Raw genomic sequence first — 22,347 nt, forward strand, 5'->3', positions numbered from 1 at the left:
TGTCAGATCAAATAATAACTTTCTCTGGATTTTTGTTTTGTTTGTTTGTTGTTGTTGCTGTTAGCTTGTGTGTTTGTTTTTCAATGGTTTGTTTGTTGGTTTTTCTTTATTTTTTTATTTACTGATTGATTATGGGATGAAAAGTGTGTACTCATATTTAGTGTTAACTCGTAATTCTACTTGGATATTGCTGTATAACCGTGCAATGCTGTTCGTAATGACAAGGTTTGAGTGGACAATGCAGGGAAATCTTTAACAGTTCTTCTCAATACTGGAATGTTGTCTTTGTCCAGTATCGAACTTACAGTTGACAATAAGTCCATGTATCGCTTATTATTTAAGCTAAACCTAAAAGTATTCGTTTTCCCAGCATCCATGGCAAGCAGCGAAGTCAAAGCCCAACCTGGAAGTCACGTCACACCAGTTGGTGAGGATACTTTGCATTTTGATGATGACACTTTGAAAGGTGAGGATTCATGTTATTATCTTATCAGAAGTCGTTGGAATGGAAAACTGTTTAATGGTAATCTTCACAGTTGAAAGAGAAGTGAGTTCAGTCCAGAAATAACTACAAACTCTTTCCGGTTTTTGTTGTTGTTTGTTTTTTTTTTTATTGATCTTGTAATGTTTTGTCATTTTCTGTTTTCTTTTTATTTATTTCTAACACTTGTTCATTTAACGTCCACGCAAACATTAAGGCTTCAAGCTCTCAGTCAATGGGTAAAACAAAACCAGTCTCGGGTTTTGATCAGCCGCCGCCGCCGCTTGAGTACTAATTAATTATTTGATTGCATATCACAGCATGTCTAGCAAGCAGTGAAAGCGAGGCCATACCTAAAAGTGACGTCATACCAGCTGGTGAGGAGACTTTGGATTTTGATGATGACGCTTCGAAAGGTGAGGATTTATGCTATTATCGTAGCAGAAGTCGTTTTAAGACTGGAAAACCGTTCTGCTTTACGTTAAGAAGCTTTTATAGACACACGACTTGAAAGTAGCATATATTTGATGGAGTACAGTTTTTCAATTTCATTTATCTTACGTTTTATAATTAAGTATTCGATTGCATATCGCAGCATCTCTAGCAAGCAGTGAAAGCAAAGTTATACCTGAACCGGCTGGTGAGGAAACCTTGGATTTTGATGATGACACTTCGAAAGGTGAGGATTCATGGTATTATCGTAGCAGAAGTTATTTTAAGACTGAATAACCGTTTTGTTTACGTTAAGAAGCTTTTATAGACAAAAGACTTTAATGTAGCATATATTTGATGGAGTACAGTCTTTCAATTTCATTTATCTTAAGTTTTTATAATTATTGTTGTCTGTGATTTTATATATATTTTCTATTTCCCTTTGCATATGAAAAGCGCACTTGATCATCCTAAATGGAAAGTTGGGCTATATAAATTTTAAAGTTACACTTGGAAGCTGAGTATACTGATTTAATTTAAATATTTGATCTTCCAGCATCCATGACAAGCACTGAAATTAAAGCCAAAACTAAAAATGTTGTCAAACCAGCTGGTGAGGAGACTTGGAAGTATGATGATGACACTTTGAAAGGTGAGGATTCATGTTTGTGTGTTACCAGAAGTCGTTTTTAGACTGGAAAACTGTTCTAGAGAACTGAGTTTTAATCTTAAAGTACTGACTAATTATTCGATTGCATTTCCCAGCAACCAAAGAAAACAGTAAAAGCAAAGCCAAACCTGAAAGTGACGTCACGCCAACTGATAAGGAGACTTTGAATATTGATGATAACACTTTGAAAGGTGAGGATTCATGTTATTCTCTTACCAAAATTGGTTTTTTAGACTGAAAACTGTTCAATGTTTATCTTCACAGTTGTAAGAGAACTGAGTTCAGTGCATAGATGAAGAAATAGCAAACGCCTCTTAACTGTAAACCCTACCCTCTCCTCCCCAAAGTGTAGAGCCGCCTGATTGGCAAGAAACTTTCTGTGGATTTTTGTTTTGTTTGTTTGTTTGTTGTTGTTGCTGTTGCTTGTGTGTTTGTTTTTTAATGGTTGGTTTGTTGGTTTTTCTTTATTTACTTATTTATTATGGGATGAAAAGCGTGTACTTATAGTTACTGATAATTCGTAATTCTACTTGGATATTGCTGTATAACATGCAATGCTGTTCATAATGACAAAGTTTGAGTGGACACTGTAGTGATATTTAACTGTTCTTCTCAATACTGGAATGTTTCTTTGTCCAGTATCGAACTTACAGTTGACACTAAGTCCATGTATCGCTGATTATTTAAGCTTAACCTAAAAGTATTCGTTTTTCCAGCATCCATGGCAAGCAGCGAGGTCAAAGCCAAACCTGGAAGTGACGTCACACCAGTTGGTGAGGATACTTTGGATTTTGATGATAACACTTTGAAAGGTGAGTATCCATGTAATTCTCTTATCAGAAGTCATTGGACTGGAAAACTGTTCAGTGTTAATCTTCACAGTTTAAAGAGAAGTCAGTTTAGTCCATAGATATAGCAAAGTCCTCCGTAGATCCGCCAGAACTAGTTACGAACTCTTTCCGGTTTTCGGTGTTGTTTGTTTGTTGCTGTTTTTTATTTGCATAATTGTTTGTTTGATTGCTCTTGTAATGTTTTATTATTTTCTGTTTTCCTTTTATTTATTTCTAATACTTGTTCATTTAACGTCCACGCAAACATTGAGGCTTCAAGCTCTCAGTCAATGGGCAAAACAAATCCAGTCCCGGGTTTTGATAAGCCGCCTCCGCCTATTGACTACTAATTAAGTGTTTGATTGCCTATCGCAGCATCTCTAGCAAGCAGTGAAAGCGAAGCCATACCTGAAAGTGACGTCACACCAGCTGGTGAGGAGACTTTGGATTTTGATGACGCGGACACTTCGAAAGGTGAGGATTCATGCTATCATCGTAGGAGAAGTTATTTAAGACTGGAAAACCGTTGTGCTTTACGTTAAGAAGCTTTTATAGACACACGACTTTAACGTAGCATATACTTGGTGGAGTACAGTTTTTAATTTCAGTTATCTTAATTAAGTTTTTATAATTATTGTTGTCTGCGATTTTATATTTATTTTCTATTTCCCTTTGCATATAAAAAGTGCACGTGATCATCTTATATGGAAAGTTGCGCTATATAAATTTTACAGTTACACTTATAAGCTGAGTATACTGATTAAATTGAAATATTTGATCTCCCAGAATCCATGACAAGCACTGAAAACGAAGCCAAAACTGAAAATGTTGTCAAACCAGCTGGTGAGAAGACTTGGAAGTGTGATGATGACACTTTGGAAGGTGAGGATTCATGTTTTTCTCTTACCAGAAGTCATTTTTAGACTGGAAACTGTTCTATGGTAATCTTCACAGTTGACAGAGAACTGAGTTTTAATCTTAGAGTACCGATTAAGTATTCGATTGCCTTTCCCAGCATCCATAGCAAACAGTAAAAATAAAGACGTCACGCCAACTGATAAGGAAACTTTGAATTTTGATGATGACACTTCGAAAGGTGAGGATTCTTGTTATCCTCTTCCAGCATCCATGACAAGCACTGAAAACAAAGCCAAAACTGAAAATGTTGTCAAACCAGCTGGTGAGAAGACTTGGAAGTGTGATGATGACACTTTGGAAGGTGAGGATTCATGTTTTTCTCTTACCAGAAGTCATTTTTAGACTGGAAACTGTTCTATGGTAATCTTCACAGTTGACAGAGAACTGAGTTTTAATCTTAGAGTACCGATTAAGTATTCGATTGCCTTTCCCAGCATCCATAGCAAACAGTAAAAATAAAGACGTCACGCCAACTGATAAGGAGACTTTGAATTTTGATGATGACACTTCGAAAGGTGAGGATTCTTGTTATCCTCTTCCAGCATCCATGACAAGCACTGAAAACAAAGCCGAAACTGAAAATGTTGTCAAACCAGCTGGTGATAAGACTTGGAAGTGTGATGATGACACTTTGAAAGGTGAGGATTCATGTTTTTCTCCATCACTCACTGTTTACTTGTGTGTTTATTTTTTAATGGTTTGTTTGTTGGTTTTTCTTTATTTCTTTTTTGACTGATTTATTATGGGATGAAAAGTGTGTACTCATAGTTAGTGATAATTCGTAATTCTACTTGGATATCGCTGTATAACATGCAATGCTGTTCGTAATGACAAGGTTTGAGTGGACACTGCAGTGAAATTTAACAGTTCTTTTTAATATTGGAATGTTTGTCTTTGTCCAGTATCTAACTTACAGTTGACAATAAGTCCATATATCGCTGATTATTTAAGCTTAACCTAAAAGTATTCGTTTTCTTAGCATACATGGCAGGCAGCGAAGTCAAAGCCAAACCTGGAAGTGACGTCACACCAGTTGGTGAGGATACTTTGGATTTTGATGATGACACTTTGAGAGGTAGAGTCACGTCACTCACTTGCCCGGTTATCACTAACATTAAATGTTGCAAAAACGTTGAGTCAACGGATGATAGCTAATGGAAAATGGTGTAGTAAAGGCCTCCTTTTTCTTACTTATATAGGCCTTTTACCTCCCCATTATTAAAAAAAAGTGGTTTGTTCATAGTGGAAATGCACTTAGCTACCCAAAGCTAGATTACAGGCATTCCACTCAGAAATAACGGGAAACAAATAATAATCAAATCGAACATAACATGCTAAACATCCCAGCTGGCAGGAGGCAAACCAGCTGGCTATTTACAAGCGTGGCCGAAGCGGGACTTGAAAACCGGACTTCCGGATTTACATTAGGTTATACAATTATACAATTACATTAGGTTAAATAATTTGGGGCTCAAATAAAAGTTGACCGTTGTTCAGGTTACTGCAGGGTCACCGTCACGGAAAGTTCTCTTGTTTTGGCCGAAACTGCTTAAGAGCAATTCTCCAGGAAAGTGAAGCAAAGTTGGAAATGAAAAATTTTAACCCCTCTTCAATTTTTGTGTGTAGGTAGGTCACCTTGGGGGATATACAAAAACAACCATATTTGGATCGGCAGATGTATCGTTGCCATGGTAACCGCACTATATGACGTCGGCCTTGGGACCATGTTTTGAGTAATCGTTCCACTCTCAAAAAGTAAAAGTAAACGAGTCTGGTTCTCGGGTGCATGCGAACCAATTCAAATGGAATTCATACAGATGTTAGAACCACTCTCCCAGTTTATAAAATTCGCCGTTACAATAATTTGGGTTTTATAAACAAGAAGAAAATGCTCGTCCTACTATGTTCCCTGTCAGCCATTTAGACAAGCAGGAAAAACAAGCACAACGATATTCGTTATTTCTCCGAAAGTACTCTTTCCACATAAACCAAATTAGCAGCAGAGATTACATAGATATTGACGTTTCTAAATATCATAAAATCAATTTGGGGAAAACTATACTCTGGCTATGGGTGCTGAAGACACCTGGGACAAATTGCAAAAAATTGCAAAATTGGTAATTTTGAGAGCTCTAGTATTTAGCTCAAACAGGCTTTAGATAGAGAAAATCAGCTTCAAAAGTATCTTTTATCATCTTGTCTGCTACCTACATTTAGTAAATAAGGTTTTGGCCAACAAATTTCTTGAAATATAAATTGATACAAAACCTACCTTGAGGGTTTTGGGAATTTCTCCAGGATACTTTCGTCGCGTGGTTCTCTCCAGTGTCTCTCCTTCGCACGTTCCGTCTTTTTGACCAAATCTAGCGCAGACTAACAGTTACTCCCATCGAATATCCAGTTTGCTGTGTTTCAGACCAGGGATGATGATACAAGTAGCCCGCATACACTTGACAAAGAACAGTTGACAAAGTCCAAAACATGGTCGTAATGCTTGCGATTTCTGCCGTCGAGGACCTAAATTCATCAATATTATTCAGCCAGGAAGTAAAGTAAATGTGTCGAGATCGATGTACAAAGCAAATGCATGCCTTTGAACAATCCAAAGTAACATCTTTGGCTAAAATCGAGTCAGATATTGCGATAGTCGACGAGCCAAGAATGGTAAATAAACTGAACGCATAGGCCGGAAGTCCGAGAAGCACGACTGCTGACCGGATATAACACAATGTAATGGGATGTAACACCGGATGTATGTGTAATGATATCCTCTCTTAATGGGGTCGTTTCACAATGGCAATGGTGAAGAAAGCCAAAAAGAAAAGAAAAAAAAAACCAGAATAACCGAATGAAAACAAAAACAAAGGAAATGAAGCTGAACTGAAGCTTGGGTGAAAATTGAACGCATGATCATAATAGCCGCACCCCCCCCCCCAAAAAAAAAAAAAAAAAAAAAACTCTTTAGACTGTGAAAATGCAATTACAAATTCAGTTATGATAAACTATTCGTGACAAGAGAATGAAAAATGCGCGTGAAATGTTACATTTATTTACCTGCACGGCAAAGAATAAGATCCATTTCGTCGCGATTTATACTAAGTCCGTAGGCTTGCACGTGCCTGGAAATATCCCTTTGAAATTGACTGAGTTTTACATTGTCTCCACGGCACTCACAAACCGAAACGTCCCTTTTGGGATTTGAAAGAGACCAACTTTCCATTGTCCCGACCAGGATATTTTCCTTCGCACGACGATATGCAAATTTCCCTTACAGTGTTTTTGACCGACGGCACAAATTTACGTCCGGTCGCCCCTCCCCCCACCAAAAAAAAAAAACGGCAAAAAATAAATAAATAAATAAACAGAAAGAATGCCAAAATTGGGCAGGTATTAGGTACTGAATGTGAAAATTTATCGGCTTGGAGAGGACTTATTTATTTCTGGAGGAGAGGGGGGTCAAAAATTCCAACTTCGTAACTTCTAATGTGTACGTTAATGCCCCAGATCAGCGACGTATCTTACAGGCAGGCCATCCTTAACATCCAATAAGCAATGAATTAAAAAAAACAAACAAACAAACAAACCCAGGAAACATGGGCGGCTTATGTGGTTGCGTAAAACGATCAGTGAAGCGCCTTTATTTTGTCCTCTTTATCACCACTGTAAAACAGTCATAAAAGCGGATCAAAAGTCGTCCTTTTATCCCCCTATCAATGATATATTGTACCAAAAATATCTAAAGAAGAGATGATGCCATTGCGACAATTAGCCGAAGCTACAAAAATAAACAAACAAACGAAAAGCGCGTATATCGCACTTAGAACTACATCCGGTCAGCAGTTTTGCTACTCGAATTTCCGGTCTACATACGTTTGGTCGTAAACAGGTCGTAAACAACTATTTCTTCGCTTTTCAACCATGCACCACGGAATGTACGGCTCGATTTAGCCAAAGACTTTATTCAGAATCGTCGCAGACATGCATTTGCTCAGCTGTGATCTTGATGCATCTATTTAACTTCCTGGATGGATTGTATTGATGAATTATTTCGATACTCGACACACGACTGTGTTTGACCTGTTCGTGACTGTTCTTTATTCGGGTTAACACATCATCATCTTTGGTCTAAAAGTAGATGTTCGGCGAGGCTAGGCAGTTAGATTTGTCCTTTCCGTTAGAGTCTGTGCAAGATTTAGTCAAGAAAATGGAGCGAGCGAACTGAGGAGAGACCCATCCTATACGACAAAAGCATCCTGAAGAAATTCCCAAAAGTTGCAAGGTGGGCTTTGTTTTAATTTATATTTCATCAAATTCGTTGGCCAAAACCTAATCAATCAAATGTAGATAACAGATAAGATGAATGAAAAAACCTCTGAAGCTGATATTCTCTATCTAAAGCCTGTTTAAACCAAATAGTGGAGACCTCAACATTTCCAATTTTGCAATTTTTTGCAACTTGCCTCGGATGTCTTCAATACCCATGGCCAGAATAAAATTTTCCCCAAATAGATTTTATAATATTTATAAACTTCAATATCTATGTAAGCCCTGCTGCTAATTTGGTTTATGTGGAAAGAGTACTTTCGGAGAAATAGCGAATATGGTTGTGCTTGTTTTTCCTTCTTGTCAAAATGGCTGACAGGCAACATAGTAATACGAACATTGTCTTCTTGATTATAGAACCTAAAATACTCTAACAGCATCTTTTATAAACTAGGAGAGTGGTTTTACCTTCTGTATGAATTTCATTTGAATTGGTTCACATGTACTCGAGAACCAGACTCGTTTATTTTTACTATTTGAGAGTGAATTTTTCGGTCAAAACATAGACCTCAGGCCGACGTGATCAAGTGCGGTTTCCATGGCAACGACGCACCTGCCGATCCAAATATGGCTGTTTTTGTTCATCCCTCCAGGTAACCTACCTCCTCACAAAAAATGAAGGGGGGTTAAAAATTTTCATTTCCAACTTTGCTTCACTTTCCTGGAGAATTGCTCTTAAATATTTGACAAGGAACCTTTTCTTTAACATCAAATTACTCTTAGAGCACCGAGAATAAAAAATTAAAATTTAAAATATGTATGCTGAAAAATAGTATAGGGAAAGTATACACACAATTTGCCATGACCTTGCAGACAAATCACTCAACTTAATAACGAACAAAAAAGCACTGAACAAAATACACCAACGAGCAAGCGACAACAAAACACAACGGCTTAAAACAACATGACAAAACCACACACAGCGTGACAAACACAGTACTCCCAAGCCGGTGTCAAAGATCTTTTCATCATAGTTAATAGCACAATTTCGATATATCGAAATTGGGCTATTGAGGGACTGGTTATGAAACCTTGCCATGTTAACAATGGTGTTGCAATTTATGTTGGAAGGGCCGCGACCGTTCACAATCCTTTCTTTTAACTTTCATACTACAGTTGAATATCTTACTATTGGTGATTTCCTCAAACACATTTCAAAATCTATTGTGATTTGTGCACGGTCAACGCCAAAAATGCTTACAAAATATACAACACTAAAATGAAGTAGTTTGACGGGCTACATACGGGCTTAACCATTGCCTTTTATTAACTATGTTTTAATTTTCTTCATTTTAGCTATAGCAGAGGTTTATAAGAATGAAGGTAATGATGAATACGGGAAGAGGAATTTCCGTAACGCCGTTAACTTTTACACGGAAGGCATGAAAGTGAACTTCAATGATGAAGAACTGAAAGCCAAACTGTATTGCAACAGGGCGGCAGCGCACTTTCGTTTAGGTGAGATGTTTTATTTCAATTTATTTATTTATTCAGCATTTATTTAGTAACTGTATTTAAGCACAACTGAGTTGTGAAAATGAATTGGACCGTACCTGAATTCGTTTGCCAGACGCTCTTTCGCTCGTTCTCCAAAACATTTTTCGCGCCGATTTTAGCCGATTTTACAACGTCCTGCACCAACTAGCTTTCCTCGCGTCTCAGAGAACGCAGAAGTCTGGCCAGCTGCTTCAGCCTGAGGGTAAATAAATTTATTTATCTATTTATAATTTTTAGGGAATTATCGGAATTCACTAAGTGATGCGAAAGTTGCCACTGAATTACAACCATCCTATGTCAAAGCAATCATTAGAGGTAAGATGTCCTAAAATTCTAGACAAAAGAAAAAAAAAGTAACGAGTTAACTGTAAAAATGTACCACCACGATATCTACCATACAATCTTTAAAGTGACGGCCATTAACAATGTTTTGCATAATATAACTTAATATATAGATCATGACTCTATTACACCAGGTAGCCGCGAATTTATACAATATCCATCCGTTTTTTAGAACTGGTTTCCTGTATCAGTGTGTATTACACGATGTATTATTATGAAGGATGCTACTTTGTATATATGCGATTTTATATGTTTAAAAGCTTATAAGGCACAAATATCTATATAAATATATTCAAATGCGCCATCCTAATAATAATAATAATAATAATAATAATAATAATAATAATAATAATTATAAAGAAGAAACTTATGGCTAAAATTGAGAAATAGTCTAAGCTAAAAATGCCTTTTTAAAAAGGTGAGTCTTCAGCATTCTCTTAAAAGTATCAATAGAAGTGGATTCCCTGATAAGTCTCGGTAGAGCATTCCATAACTTAGGTGCGGCGAACACAAAGGCTCTTTGGCGAACACAAAGGCCCTTCACAAAAGCCCTCAACTGAAAGAACAGTATATTGCTGCACATAGCCAGTCAATGATTGAACAGAAACATGTTATTTTCTTTGAACCTCCCTACTTTTATCACACGTCGTGCAGATGTCTTACATTGCGCATGGCACTGAAACCCCATGACTACAATTAACTTATTTATTGTGTGAAGTGTCCGCGTCGCCTCTGTGTCCATATCAAGCGGGTTTCATCATTTAAAAAACTATATCCTCTTATTGCGAAGACTAAGCGGCTGTTCATAAAGTGTTGTTAGGTTGTGTTCGATTGACCGTATTCCAGAATAAGGATAAGCGAAATAGCTGTTAGATTTCTCTTTTAAGTAAATTTGGGAAGACATTTCTGCAAACTTTCGCTGACACATGATAATTTAAGAGCGATTTTGTATTTTAGTAACTCCAGAAACCTCGTGAGGAATTTATTGAAATTATTGTTTGTATTCCTATTCCGGAATAGGGTCAATCGAACGCACCCTAGCTGTATTGCAAAATGGCGATCCTTTTTCAACATCCTCTATTGTCATTATCATGATACATGTGCGCAAACATAGAAACTAAATTCTGAAGTCAAGTTATCATATATGTTTTTTAGGAGCAAGTGCTTGTGTGGAGCTAAAACTGTTTGAAGAAGCGATCACGTGGTGTGATCAAGGATTAGCAGTATCCTTTGGTTCTTTCATGTAATGTTTAAAACACGAGCAGCAGTGTTTTATCGGGTTTTATACCCGATAAAATACGTGCTGCGAGTTTCTGAACGGATTTAAAAACATTCCTGGAAAAGTGTGTGTCAGGAGAGTTCATAACAATTATGCTTTTGTGAACGTTGGAGAGCAGCTTACCAGAAAAGCATTAAACACTGCATACTAATAAGGAGGTGGTTTTATCGGGTTTCAAAACCACTGCACGTGATGTTTTGTCGACGAGTTTGATTGGTCAATTGGCTTATGACTTATTACTGAGTTTTTAAGTGCAGCATAAACATTCCCGGATGTAATAAGGTTGTTGTCATAATAAAAGGCAGTACTGAATTACTTGTATGTGCCCACACAAAACGTGCCTTGCCCCCCCCCCCCCCCCCCCTGTAAAAAAATTAATAAAGAAAGAATGACATGATTAGCATTCCTACGTTCTTTTACTGCCACAGTATAAAACATAGGATGCTCTGCAACTCACTTCCTCCCCAAGCAGTGACTGATTAACAAAATTTGACAAGTGAAAGAAAGTTTTAGTATATATTTATATGCCTTATTATTCTTATCTGATTGCAGTAGTTGAAAGAGAACACAAGAGAACCACTTTAATGTACGCCATTTTACCCCTACTTTTACCGCAAAAAACCGTTTCAAAGACCATGTCAGGTAACAATCGAGTATCGTTGTACTCGAGAACCCTGAGGTCCAAAGAAATTCACCGCCATCTTCGCTGTAATGCTACAACCATACGTGCCTTTCATCCCGCCCGGGCGCTGAGGGCCGATTCGCACTAAAGATCTGGGAGACCCTCTAACGTTCAAGTTTTCCGATCAATTATGGCAAAAGCAGCCGATCAGGTACAACTAAAAATTGTGATTATAACGTCTCATCGAATTTACATGCTTTTTTTACAACGTAAAAACCTTAACTTTGAAAAGATTGACAAAGAAAATGCGACGCTGTTGGAACTCAGAAGCAGGTCTCAAAAGGTATTGTTATTTACTTTATTTTAATAGTTTTAATGAGTAGTTTCTTAGAAATAGATTTTGGGATAAAAATAGGCGCTAAAAGGTCACGACGTTTCGACCTCTCCGAGGCCATTTTCAAGTGCGAGTAAAAAATAAAAACCTTAGCATAAATATATTACAAACAGTTAAAAATTGGTAAGAATGTCATGAACGCTAAAATGTGATAAAACATGTCAATGGTAAGGATTTATAAAGTTTATGAAGTAATAATGAGGCTTGCTAAGAACTGGTCTAAACAAATAATTTAGCGCGGATAGAATCGCATTGTTTGTTTAGTGATTGTTTCAGTTCTTTGATAAAAAGCATTTCAAAAATAAGACAATCGAGTTTGTTTTGACACTTTCTTAAAATTTTAAAACTTCGCGCAATGTCATTTGGGGCCATGTTGTGCTGCTCCCTCAGGTGGTTTCCGATTGCCGATTCCTTATGCTCCTCAATTCGCTGGTGAAGTTGTCGGCACGTGTAGCCGAGATTGCCTGCATTCCACAGGCCACGCTGAAAATGATACACAGCGCTTTGTTGATTTACAAGGGTGGCTTGTCTTCCCTCACTTTTATTTCATCCTTGATCTTCCGACTTGTGTACACCGGGCTGAAATCCACCTTGATCTTCCGACTGAGGTCTCCAAGTTTTCTGCGCACTGCGTTTGCAGATTTCTGATTTTTGAAAGGCAGCACTATTCTGATTGGGGCTTCTTGCTTCTCTGGTACTTGCTGTTGGGTACGTGAATCGTCAGATACTTTTGAATCAATGAATTGGCGGCTGGTAGAGATCACAAGTTTGTCTGCGTAGCATAGTCGGAAAAAGATCTCTTTGAGGCGTTCACATTCCTGATGAAAAAGCTTCCACGTAGATGAGAGCTTGAATGCACGGTTGAGCATGGTATTCAGCAATGACCGTTTATATCTACTGTTCACTTGGCTGTGGTAATGTAACAGTAGCCCAGTGTCGGTTGGTTTCCTGTACACCTTCGTGTCTAACCGGCATCCATTCCCAGAAAGAGGAGTCTGCCGTTTTCTTCAAGCTCCATTGTAAAATCGATAGAAGGATGACTGTTGTTCAATGTCGTTAGGAACTCAGAGGCTGATTCAAAATCAGGCATTGCGCTAAGCGTATCATCTACATAGCGTTTGTAAAAGGCAGGCATCATGTTTTCGGTTTCTAGCTGTTTCTCGATGTTACACATGAATGCGTTAGCCATGAGAGGTCTCAGTGGCGAACCCATAGCAACACCATCCACCTGTTCGTATAGGTTTCCTTCGAATTGAAAAAGCTGATTTTTGGTTGCAATTCTCAAATGCTCTTCTCAGCTTTTAAACGTTTTAAAAAAGGTTTTCAAAAGGTATTGTTATTTATTTTACTTTAAAGCATAGAGGTTCTCTGTTTTAAAGCAAATAAGTGTTAGCATTATATTACTCTTGGTAGGCCCTGTTTGTTAGGGTAGAAAACAGTTTTATTATTTACAATTTCCAACAGAATAAATGTCATTTAAAAAGGTTAAGCGCACGAGCGATCCGGACTAGACCTTATACTCTTAACCCTATTCAGGATGCGTGCTGCTGCGTCAAGCTGGCGTTGAATACTTATAACTTCCTAAATAAAAAAAGCAAAGACCACCAAAGTTGGTGAATTTTCCTAAAATTTATTTGGTAACATTTTTATACAATAATTGTTTTTTTCCGTAGCTTGCTGTTGTCATAGAAACAAGATCTTGACTGCCCAGTTTTTCTCCTCTTATAACTTTTACAATTTTACACCATTTGGTTCCTATTTATTGCTTTTAATAAGTTCTCAACCAATTTGGAGGATTTTCTGCGGTTCCTGAGATATCGGGAAATGCAGGTGGCAGATCTAAGAGCTCCACTTTGTGGAGCTCAAAGGAAACCGTTTTGGACATGCTATATACCATCCAAGTTTCACTGCTGAAGTCCCAATGGCTTTGAAGTTACGAAAGGGGGAGGGAACACAAAGTGACCCCTCGGGTTCAGTTCGAGAACCGGTTTGCCTTCGTACAGTGAACCAGAGCAGTGTTGGTTTTAAGGAAGATATTAGAACCCCTCGATTCAATGTCATCAAGACCGTGGATTCACTGGGGTATCCAGGAATTTTTGATGGAGGTGGGATGGGGGGGGGGGGGGGAAGGGGGTCCAAACTTTGATTCAAAAACACTGGTTGAATTTTTTTGCGGCAAATTACTTATCCCCCAGACCTCCGAGTCCCCCTGCCTCTTCCCCCGCTCGGGGTTACACGTTATAATCAATTTAACACCAGTTTCATACCCCCTTGCCGTGTACATGAATTCTTCTAGTAAAGGATGCACCCTTGGAAAATCCTCCTCTTGTGATTGGCAATAAAGGTTGTACAGATGTCGTCAATATCAACGTTAAGGTCATGATGCAAGTGCATGAGTTCAAGTCCCGTCAACCGCTCCTCAGACATCCTGTTTCTGAGATGTGCCTTGATTCTTCGCAAGCCGGAGAATGAACGTTCAGTTTTCGCAGAACTAATAGGGAGTGTACACCCAATTATAAGCAAAACTCGTATGTTCGGATATTTGTCCTCGTCAGCATGCTTTGCACACTCGATAAGATTTCCCGGTAGTTGTAAATTTGGTGTGCACTATTTTCAAAAGTTTTGCCATTACTTTAACTCAAAAAGAAGTGCGGACGGTTTTGGTAAGTCCTGTTGCCAAACCTGTAGCTTTCCTGCTAAATTACGAAGGCTGTCATGCTTCACCAAGGTAGACGAACCAATGCAAGGCAAAGATTTCGGCTCCAGCCCTGCTGTGCTCACTAAATCTTGAATTCATTTCTTCCAACAAATGATCTATGGTATGGAAACATTAACACGATAATGCGATTCCGGGTTTGTATTGTTTTTAAGTGTGTGCCTCCCAGTCAGTGATTCTTGGCGCTGAGACTGTAGCACCTATCTTGTCAGCCAGTCTAGAGAAGTCTTCAAACCATTCATGGCATTCCTCTCCTGTTTGACCTCACCTTGTGAACTGCTTTAATAGTGTCGTCAATCATAGAATAAGCTTGGAAGACATCCTGGTCTGTCTGTTGGAGCTTGGCTGCAATGGGTTTGAGTGTTTCTAGGCTATTCTTTATAATTAAAAAGGTGAAAATGAATCCGAAGGTCTTCAGATTTGCCAAAAGGCCTTTTTTCTTGATTGTAGTCTCAGATTTGTGAACGATATGTAGGAATATAGTGCTTTGCGAGCAGACAACCAGAGGGTACACTCTCCCCCCACCCCCGCCAAAAAAAATAAATTTTTAAATATTCTTGGAATTTAGTTTAATGGCAAAATGATTTTAAAAAATCAAGCAATTGAACAGTAATATGCTCTGCTGTCGATGCAAGAATCTAAGTGTCAAAGAAGTCGTAAAACCTTCCCATAGATCCGCCGACACTGGGACTGTGCACAGGGCGAGTTCTGGCCGCAATCTACCGGGTGCCAAATTATTAAACATCTACATGAAATCTCGTAATAATTATTACCACTCTCTTGGTGATTTCCAGATCGCTTTCAAGTACCATCAGCAAGCTCGTACTATCATCAAAGAAGTTGAAAGCAAAAGTTCGGAAGGAACGTCATACATGAACCGTGGTATTGCTTACTATCGCCTCGGTGAATTCCAGAAGGCTATCGAGTTTTATCAACAAGCTCTTAGTATCATGAAAGAAGTTGGGAACAAAGATTCAGAAGGAACCGTATATATTAACCTGGGTAATACTTACCACTCTATTGGTGATTTCAAGACAGCTATCAAGTTCCATCAGCAGGCTCTTAGTATCATGAAAGAAGTTGGGAACAAAGATTCAGAAGGAACCGTATATATTAACCTCGGTAATACTTACCACTCTCTTGGTGATTTCAAGACAGCTATCAAGTTCCATCAGCAAGCTCTTAGTATCATGAAAGATGTTGGGGACAAAGATTCAGAAGGAGGCGTATATACGAACCTCGGTGCTGCTTACCACTCTCTTGGTGATTTTAAGACAGCTATCAAGTTCCATCAGCAAGCTCTTAGTATCATGAAAGAAGTTGGGAACAAAGATTCAGAAGGAACCGTATATATGAACCTCGGTAATACTTACTGCTCTCTTTGTGATTTCAAGACAGCTATCAAGTTCCATCAGCAAGCTCTTAGTATCATAAAAGAAGTTGGGAACAAAGATTCAGAAGGAACCGTATATATGAACCTCGGTAATACTTACTGCTCTCTTGGTGATTTCAAGACAGCTATCAAGTTCCATCAGCAAGCTCTTAGTATCAAGAAAGAAGTTGGGAACAAAGATTCAGAAGGAGGCGTATATACGAACCTCGGTGCTGCTTACCACTCTCTTGGTGATTTCAAGACAGCTATCAAGTTCCATCAGCAAGCTCTTAGTATCATGAAAGAAGTTGGGAACAAAGATTCAGAAGGAGGCGTATATACGAACCTCGGTGTTTCTTACCACTCTCTTGGTGATTTTAAGACAGCTATCAAGTTCCATCAGCAAGCTCCTAGTATCATGAAAGAAGTTGGGAACAAACATTCAGAAGGAAGCGTATATACGCACCTCGGTAATGCTTACCGCTCTCTTGGTGATTTCAAGAAAGCTATCAAGTTCCATCAGCAAGCTCTTAGTATCATTAAAGAAGTTGGGAACAAAGATTCAGAAGGAACCGTATATATTAACCTGGGTAATACTTACCACTCTATTGGTGATTTCAAGACAGCTATCAAGTTCCATCAGCAAGCTCCTAGTATCATGAAAGAAGTTGGGAACAAAGATTCAGAAGGAACCGTATATATTAACCTCGGTAATACTTACCACTCTCTTGGTGATTTCAACACAGCTATCAAGTTCCATCAGCAAGCTCTTAGTATCAAGACAGAAGTTGGGAACAAAGATTCAGAAGGAGGCGTATATACGAACCTCGGTGCTGCTTACCACTCTCTTGGTGATTTTAAGACAGCTATCAAGTTCCATCAGCAAGCTCTTAGTATCATGACAGAAGTTGGGAACAAACATTCAGAAGGAGGCGTATATACGCACCTCGGTGCTGCTTACCACTCTCTTGGTGATTTCAAGAAAGCTATCAAGTTCCATCAGCAAGCTCTTAGTATCATGACAGAAGTTGGGAACAAACATTCAGAAGGAAGCGTATATACGCACCTCGGTGCTGCTTACCACTCTCTTGGTGATTTCAAGAAAGCTATCAAGTTCCATCAGCAAGCTCTTAGTATGATAAAAGAAGTTGGGAACAAAGATTCAGAAGGAACCGTATATATGAACCTCGGTAATACTTACCGCTCTCTTGGTGATTTCAAGACAGCTATCAAGTTCCATCAGCAAGCTCTTAGTATCATAAAAGAAGTTGGGAACAAAGATTCAGAAGGAACCGTATATATGAGCCTCGGTAATGCTTACTACTCTCTTGGTGATTTCAAGACTGCTATCAAGTTCCATCAGCAAGCTCTTAGTATCATGAAAGAAGTTGGGAACAAAGATTCAGAAGGACGTGTATATACGAGCCTCGGTATTGCTTACGGCTCTCTTGGTGATTTCAAGACTGCTATCAAGTTCCATCAGCAAGCTCTTAGTATCATGAAAGAAGTTGGGGACAAAGATTCAGAAGGAATCGTATATATTAACCTCGGTATTGCTTACCACTCTCTTGGTGATACCAAGACTGCTATCGAGTTCCATCAGCAAGCTCTTAGTATCATGAAAGAAGTTGGGAACAAAAACTCAGAAGGAAGCGTATATATAAACCTCGGTAGTGCTTACCACTCTCTTGGTGATTTCAAGACTGCTATCGAGTTCCATCAGCAAGGTCTTAGTATGATGAAAGAAGTTGGGAACAAAGATTCAGAAGGACGCGTATATATAACCCTCGGTCGTGCTTACCACTCTCTTGGTGATTTCAAGACAGCTATCAAGTTCCATCAGCAAGGTCTTAGTATAATGAAAGAAGTTGGGAACAAAGCTTCAGAAGGAAATACATACGATGCGCTTGGTAATGTTTACTTGTCTGAAGGGGATTATGAGAAAGCTACCAAGTGTTTGCAGCGAGCTCTTAATATCGCCAAAGAAGTTGGGGACAAGCTCTCAGAGGGTCTTGTACATTTAAAGCTTGGTTCTGTTTATCTCTCTCTTGGTAACTATAAGGCAAGTTTGGAGTTCTATCAGCAAGGTCTTAGGATCGTTAAAGAAGTTGGTAGCAAAGATTCAGAAGGAAGCGCTTATGAGAAAATTGGAACTGTTTATTTCCGGCGTAGAGATTTCAAGACAGCTATCGAGTACCATCGGCAAGCTCTAAGTATCGCTAAAGAAACTGGAAACAAAGTGCTCGAAGCAACGGCATATGAGTGTCTTGGTGATGATCACTTTCTCGACGATGTTTGTACAGCTGAGGATTTTTATAAATGTTGTGTACGATTATTTGATGAACTTAGGGATCTTCTTCAATCGAATGACAGATGGAAAATCGACTTCCGGAACGAAAATAAGGAATGCTACATCAAGTTATGGCTTGCTCAGTTAAAACAGAACAAGACAATGGAGGCGCTTTTTACAGCTGAACGTGGACGTGCACAGGCTCTGATGGATCTTATGGAATCACAGTACGGCGTAAAATCAGTTCATCCAGTGTCTGCTGAGAAGACGAGTATAATCTCTTCCATTCCAAGCCACCTTCCATCGCAAACAATATTTTTTGCTAAAGCCTCCATGTCACTCAACTTCTGGACGCTGCAAAAAGGAAGTCTTTGCCACTTCGAGCGGAAGGAAATCAGTGATAGTTTGGAGTCTCTGACTAACAAAACATACAAACAGATTGGAGTCTTTAAAAAAGTCATGTGTGAGAATCGCTCCTTGGATGGGCCAGCAAGTGAAGAATCTGAAGAGGTTCCTTATCGAAATCGCGATGAAAAATCAAAGGCGTCTGCAGAAGGCGAAGGGGATGCCTTAAAGGCGTTGTCCGATGTGGTCCTGGGACCGATTTCACATCTGCTACAAAGCGATGAAGTTATCATTGTTCCTGATGGTCCACTATTTTTGGTTCCCTATGCTGCACTTCTGGATCAACAATCTAGGTACTTGTCTGAAACGCTCACAATTCGACTGGTTCCTACACTGACAAGTTTGAAGGTAATGACAGAGTGCCCTGAGGGGTACCACAGTACGTCTGGTGCACTGCTTGTTGGTGATCCATGGATGGAAGGTATCCTTTACGAAGGACGTAGAATCTGGGAGCTTCCGGCTGCCAAAGAGGAGGTGGAAATGATCGGTGCTATTCTGAACATCAAACCTCTGACTGGAAAAGAGGCAACAAAAGCTGAAGTGTTGAGCAGGCTAAACTCAGTGGCCTTGGTACACATTGCAGCCCATGGCCGTGCGGAAACTGGTGAAATTTTCTTGTCTCCTAATCCAACGGTGGCAAAGAAAAAACTCAAACAGAAAGACTTCCTTTTGACTATGGCGGATGTGTTAAATGCCAAACTGCGAGCAAGATTGGTTGTCCTAAGCTGCTGCCATAGCGGCCGAGGGAAGATTAAGGCCGAGGGTGTGGTGGGTCTTGCGCGTGCCTTTTTGGGTGCCGGTGCTCGTTCTGTCCTTGCATCACTGTGGGCCATTAGTGACGAAGCCACTCTGCAGTTTATGAGATACTTCTACGAGCATTTGGCGGAAGGACAACGTGCCAGTAAGGCTCTCCACCAGACCATGAAACAACTGCGGGAATCTGGCAACTTCAGTGACATTAAACACTGGGCTCCGTTTGTGCTGATCGGTGATGACGTAACATTGAATTTTGGTCACTTGAGGTAAGTTGTTTGGTCTTAATTGTAAAAGTCACTGTTTGATATTTATTAATTTAAAGGATTTAAAAACCTCTCAACTCTATCAGCCTAGGTCCCCAAATTCGAAGCGTAAAGTTGAGCGGCTTTCATTCGCGTAATGGGTACATCTTTAAGTTTCGTCTGCGAATTGGCGACTGGCCTTCATTAATGAATATTTGCTTTTATCAACCGAGTAAATAAGGTCATTTTGTCACGGTAAAAAGATTCGAGTGCTGACATTTCGAGCGAAGGTCCAACACTCGAAACTTCAGCACTCATATCTCACTTTATGGCGGCCAAATTGCGTCTTTGGCTCCGTTAATAAAACCCAATTTTGTCCCCACTCCCAAGTGACGATCCCTTTACCAGGGCAGCGGCAGGCCCAGGCCGTGAGCGGAACACGAAAGCCACTGCGTTACATAGTCTTAGGAAGTGGTGGTCATAAGTGACATTTCAACTACATCTCCATAAACTCGTTGTGCCTGGGAGCTGTTGGCTGAGGATTACAAAATCATCTTCGGCAATGCATATGGAGAAGTAGATCTGTATAACAGGGCCACTTGTGGCACGTGTGTGTTTCGTGACAAGGGAAAAGCAGCTCTCCGTGGCTGCCACCTTGGTATTATTCAGTGCTGTGAGCATTCGTAAGATTCTGACAATACCGCGAAATCGAGTTCGAAGCCGGTGTGGTGTTTTTATTGCTGTGTAAAGGTTGCCTTCATTAAAAGGTGTTTTTTGTTGTTGTTGTTGTTGTGAACGGATTGTCATACATGTGTTATTTTCTTTCTTGTTTCAGTAATGTTTCAGAGAACTGTGAAAGAAATTTCGACGATGGTAAGTTGCAGTAATGTGAACTCTTCTTTCGTTATCTGTCATACAACCGAATAAAACAGTGTTAATTACTGCAGTCCGAGTCATCCTCATAAAAGGATTCAGTCAAACCTGTAGGACCAACCCTTCTAAACGGCCACTTTTCAACAATTGACATCCTATTCTGGAACAAAACTCTCCGACTTCTATACCCTTTCCCAGACGTAACTGCTTCAACAATATACCCTTGGCAGCAGCATATACCTATATAGCATAAAAGTTATAGGAGTAGCCCCCTCCCCCGCGTTTTTTGAATATTGTGATTACACATGTCAACATTTAATCATGCGATGTCTGTTAAGTTCCAGAACAGCCAGGCAAAACACTCTGATAATCCAAAGGATGCTGCAGGAAATATTCCTAGCGTTGGATGATAATGTTGTTGAAAGAGGACAAAGATCCGCAGTTATTGCATTGCAAAGCGTAATATTTTGTTACCCGGTCAACAAGCCTAGTTATAGAGTTGTTGTGTAATACATTTTTGACCATGCTCAGTATTTTCTGAGATAATAAATTACAGACGGCAAGGCTGTTCCTTACAGCAGAAAAAAAGGACGAAGACAAAGAATTTTGATGTATAAACGGAAAAATATTTGTACAAAAATTGCCCGAAATTTCGGTTTGAAAAACAAACCATGTAAATGTCTGCTAATGACCCTTGTGTGTGGTTTCTACTTAATGACTATGAATCAATAAAAAAATGCAAAAAAAAAAAAAAAAAAGATTAAAATCTCATAAGTAAAACTAACATAAAGGAATATTTCTGGAGTTATGTTTTCATAAATCCAGGTGTACATAAATATGAATATATAAAACATATATTTCAACTGCAGGTGAAAGATTGAATAGAGCAAGACCCTCGTAGTTACTTACGCAACTTAGCGGCTTTCTGTGAGGGTCTTCATATTCATTGATTCATCCTCCACGGCTATATCACAAACTCACAATATGTGATCAGCTCCCAGTTCAGTTGGTAGTTCACTACACCGGTATCGCAGAGTTCATGGGTTCGAATCCCTTTCGAGTCTAAATTTTTTTAGACCTTCTTTTCGCAACTTTCTAAGTTGCGTAAATAACTTCAAGGGCTTTTTTTCTATTTAATAATTTCATAATATAGTCAAACACAGGGTAAAATACCGATTATCCAAAGGAAACATATGTGCAATCCAAATAGGAAATGACGTTACCGTAAAGCAATCAGATTGCGCCCCAAATCGGCAAAATCCTGCTGCTCCAACAGTTAATGTACATACGCAGTAGTTGAGCAATAATTGTAAGTTTAACTCGATCGGTGAAAGTTATGTAAGTGTAATTGTATTGTCTTTTTTTCAAAGGTATGGTTGCTTTTGTACTGTTGTTTAATACTTGCATTAATCGAGGCCCGAGCTGAAAGTTTGTTACTATAGAGCAGTTTTGATTCTTCTTTAATCTGGCTTTAGTAACTTGACTTTAGGCCTCTTATGCTGTGAAAACCACAGAGCATGGCAAAGGGTGGTGGAGAAAAAAATTCAGAATTTCATGGTAGCTCGAGACTTTCTTGGCCTTGCAAAAGACGCTGCTCGTCAGTTTTCAGTTTGAAAAAAGATCGTTCGCCAGCCTTTGCCTTTCACATATTACGCTGAAAATGTAAGGTATTGTAACACCATGAAATATTCAAAATAAACAAGTTCAGTTAACAAACGTGTTTGTCAGTGGCTATATATTCCTCAGTGAAGAAGAAAAAGACGAGCAAGTTAAAGCAAAACCTAACAGTACAATAACCCGGAAGTAGCACGAAATTTTGTAAGGGTCATTTTGTGAATTCGGGTGATGATTGGTGGATTGTGGGACATAATTTTAGTGAATTTAGACTACAGTGAAACCTGTGTT

The 22,347-nt window shown here is 39.1% G+C and overlaps 2 protein-coding genes and 1 pseudogene across 2 annotated transcripts in view; 2 read left to right on the forward strand and 1 right to left on the reverse strand.

Annotated features, from left to right (window-relative positions):
• The window catches only part of LOC146463538 (uncharacterized), a 28,562-nt gene extending 27,352 nt beyond the window's left edge, over positions 1-1,210 (forward strand). The window contains exons 20-21 of the mRNA XM_085084339.1: positions 371-466; positions 1,077-1,210. Of these exons, the coding sequence (XP_084940465.1) occupies positions 371-466; positions 1,077-1,210 (230 nt within the window). The remainder of the gene's footprint in view (positions 1-370; positions 467-1,076) is intronic.
• The window catches only part of LOC146463527 (uncharacterized), a 191,140-nt gene extending 169,010 nt beyond the window's left edge, over positions 1-22,130 (forward strand). The window contains exons 12-13 of the mRNA XM_085084388.1: positions 20,405-20,442; positions 20,781-22,130. Coding sequence (XP_084940514.1) covers positions 20,405-20,442; positions 20,781-20,809 — 67 coding nt within the window. The 3' untranslated portion in view covers positions 20,810-22,130. The remainder of the gene's footprint in view (positions 1-20,404; positions 20,443-20,780) is intronic.
• Positions 12,008-13,072, reverse strand: LOC146463540 (uncharacterized; annotated as a pseudogene).
• Positions 22,131-22,347: the final 217 nt, after the last annotated feature.

The sequence above is a fragment of the Pavona decussata genome, unplaced genomic scaffold, assembly GCF_977016875.1.
Source record: "Pavona decussata unplaced genomic scaffold, jaPavDecu1.1 SCAFFOLD_175, whole genome shotgun sequence".
Taxonomy (NCBI): Eukaryota; Metazoa; Cnidaria; class Anthozoa; order Scleractinia; family Agariciidae; genus Pavona; species Pavona decussata.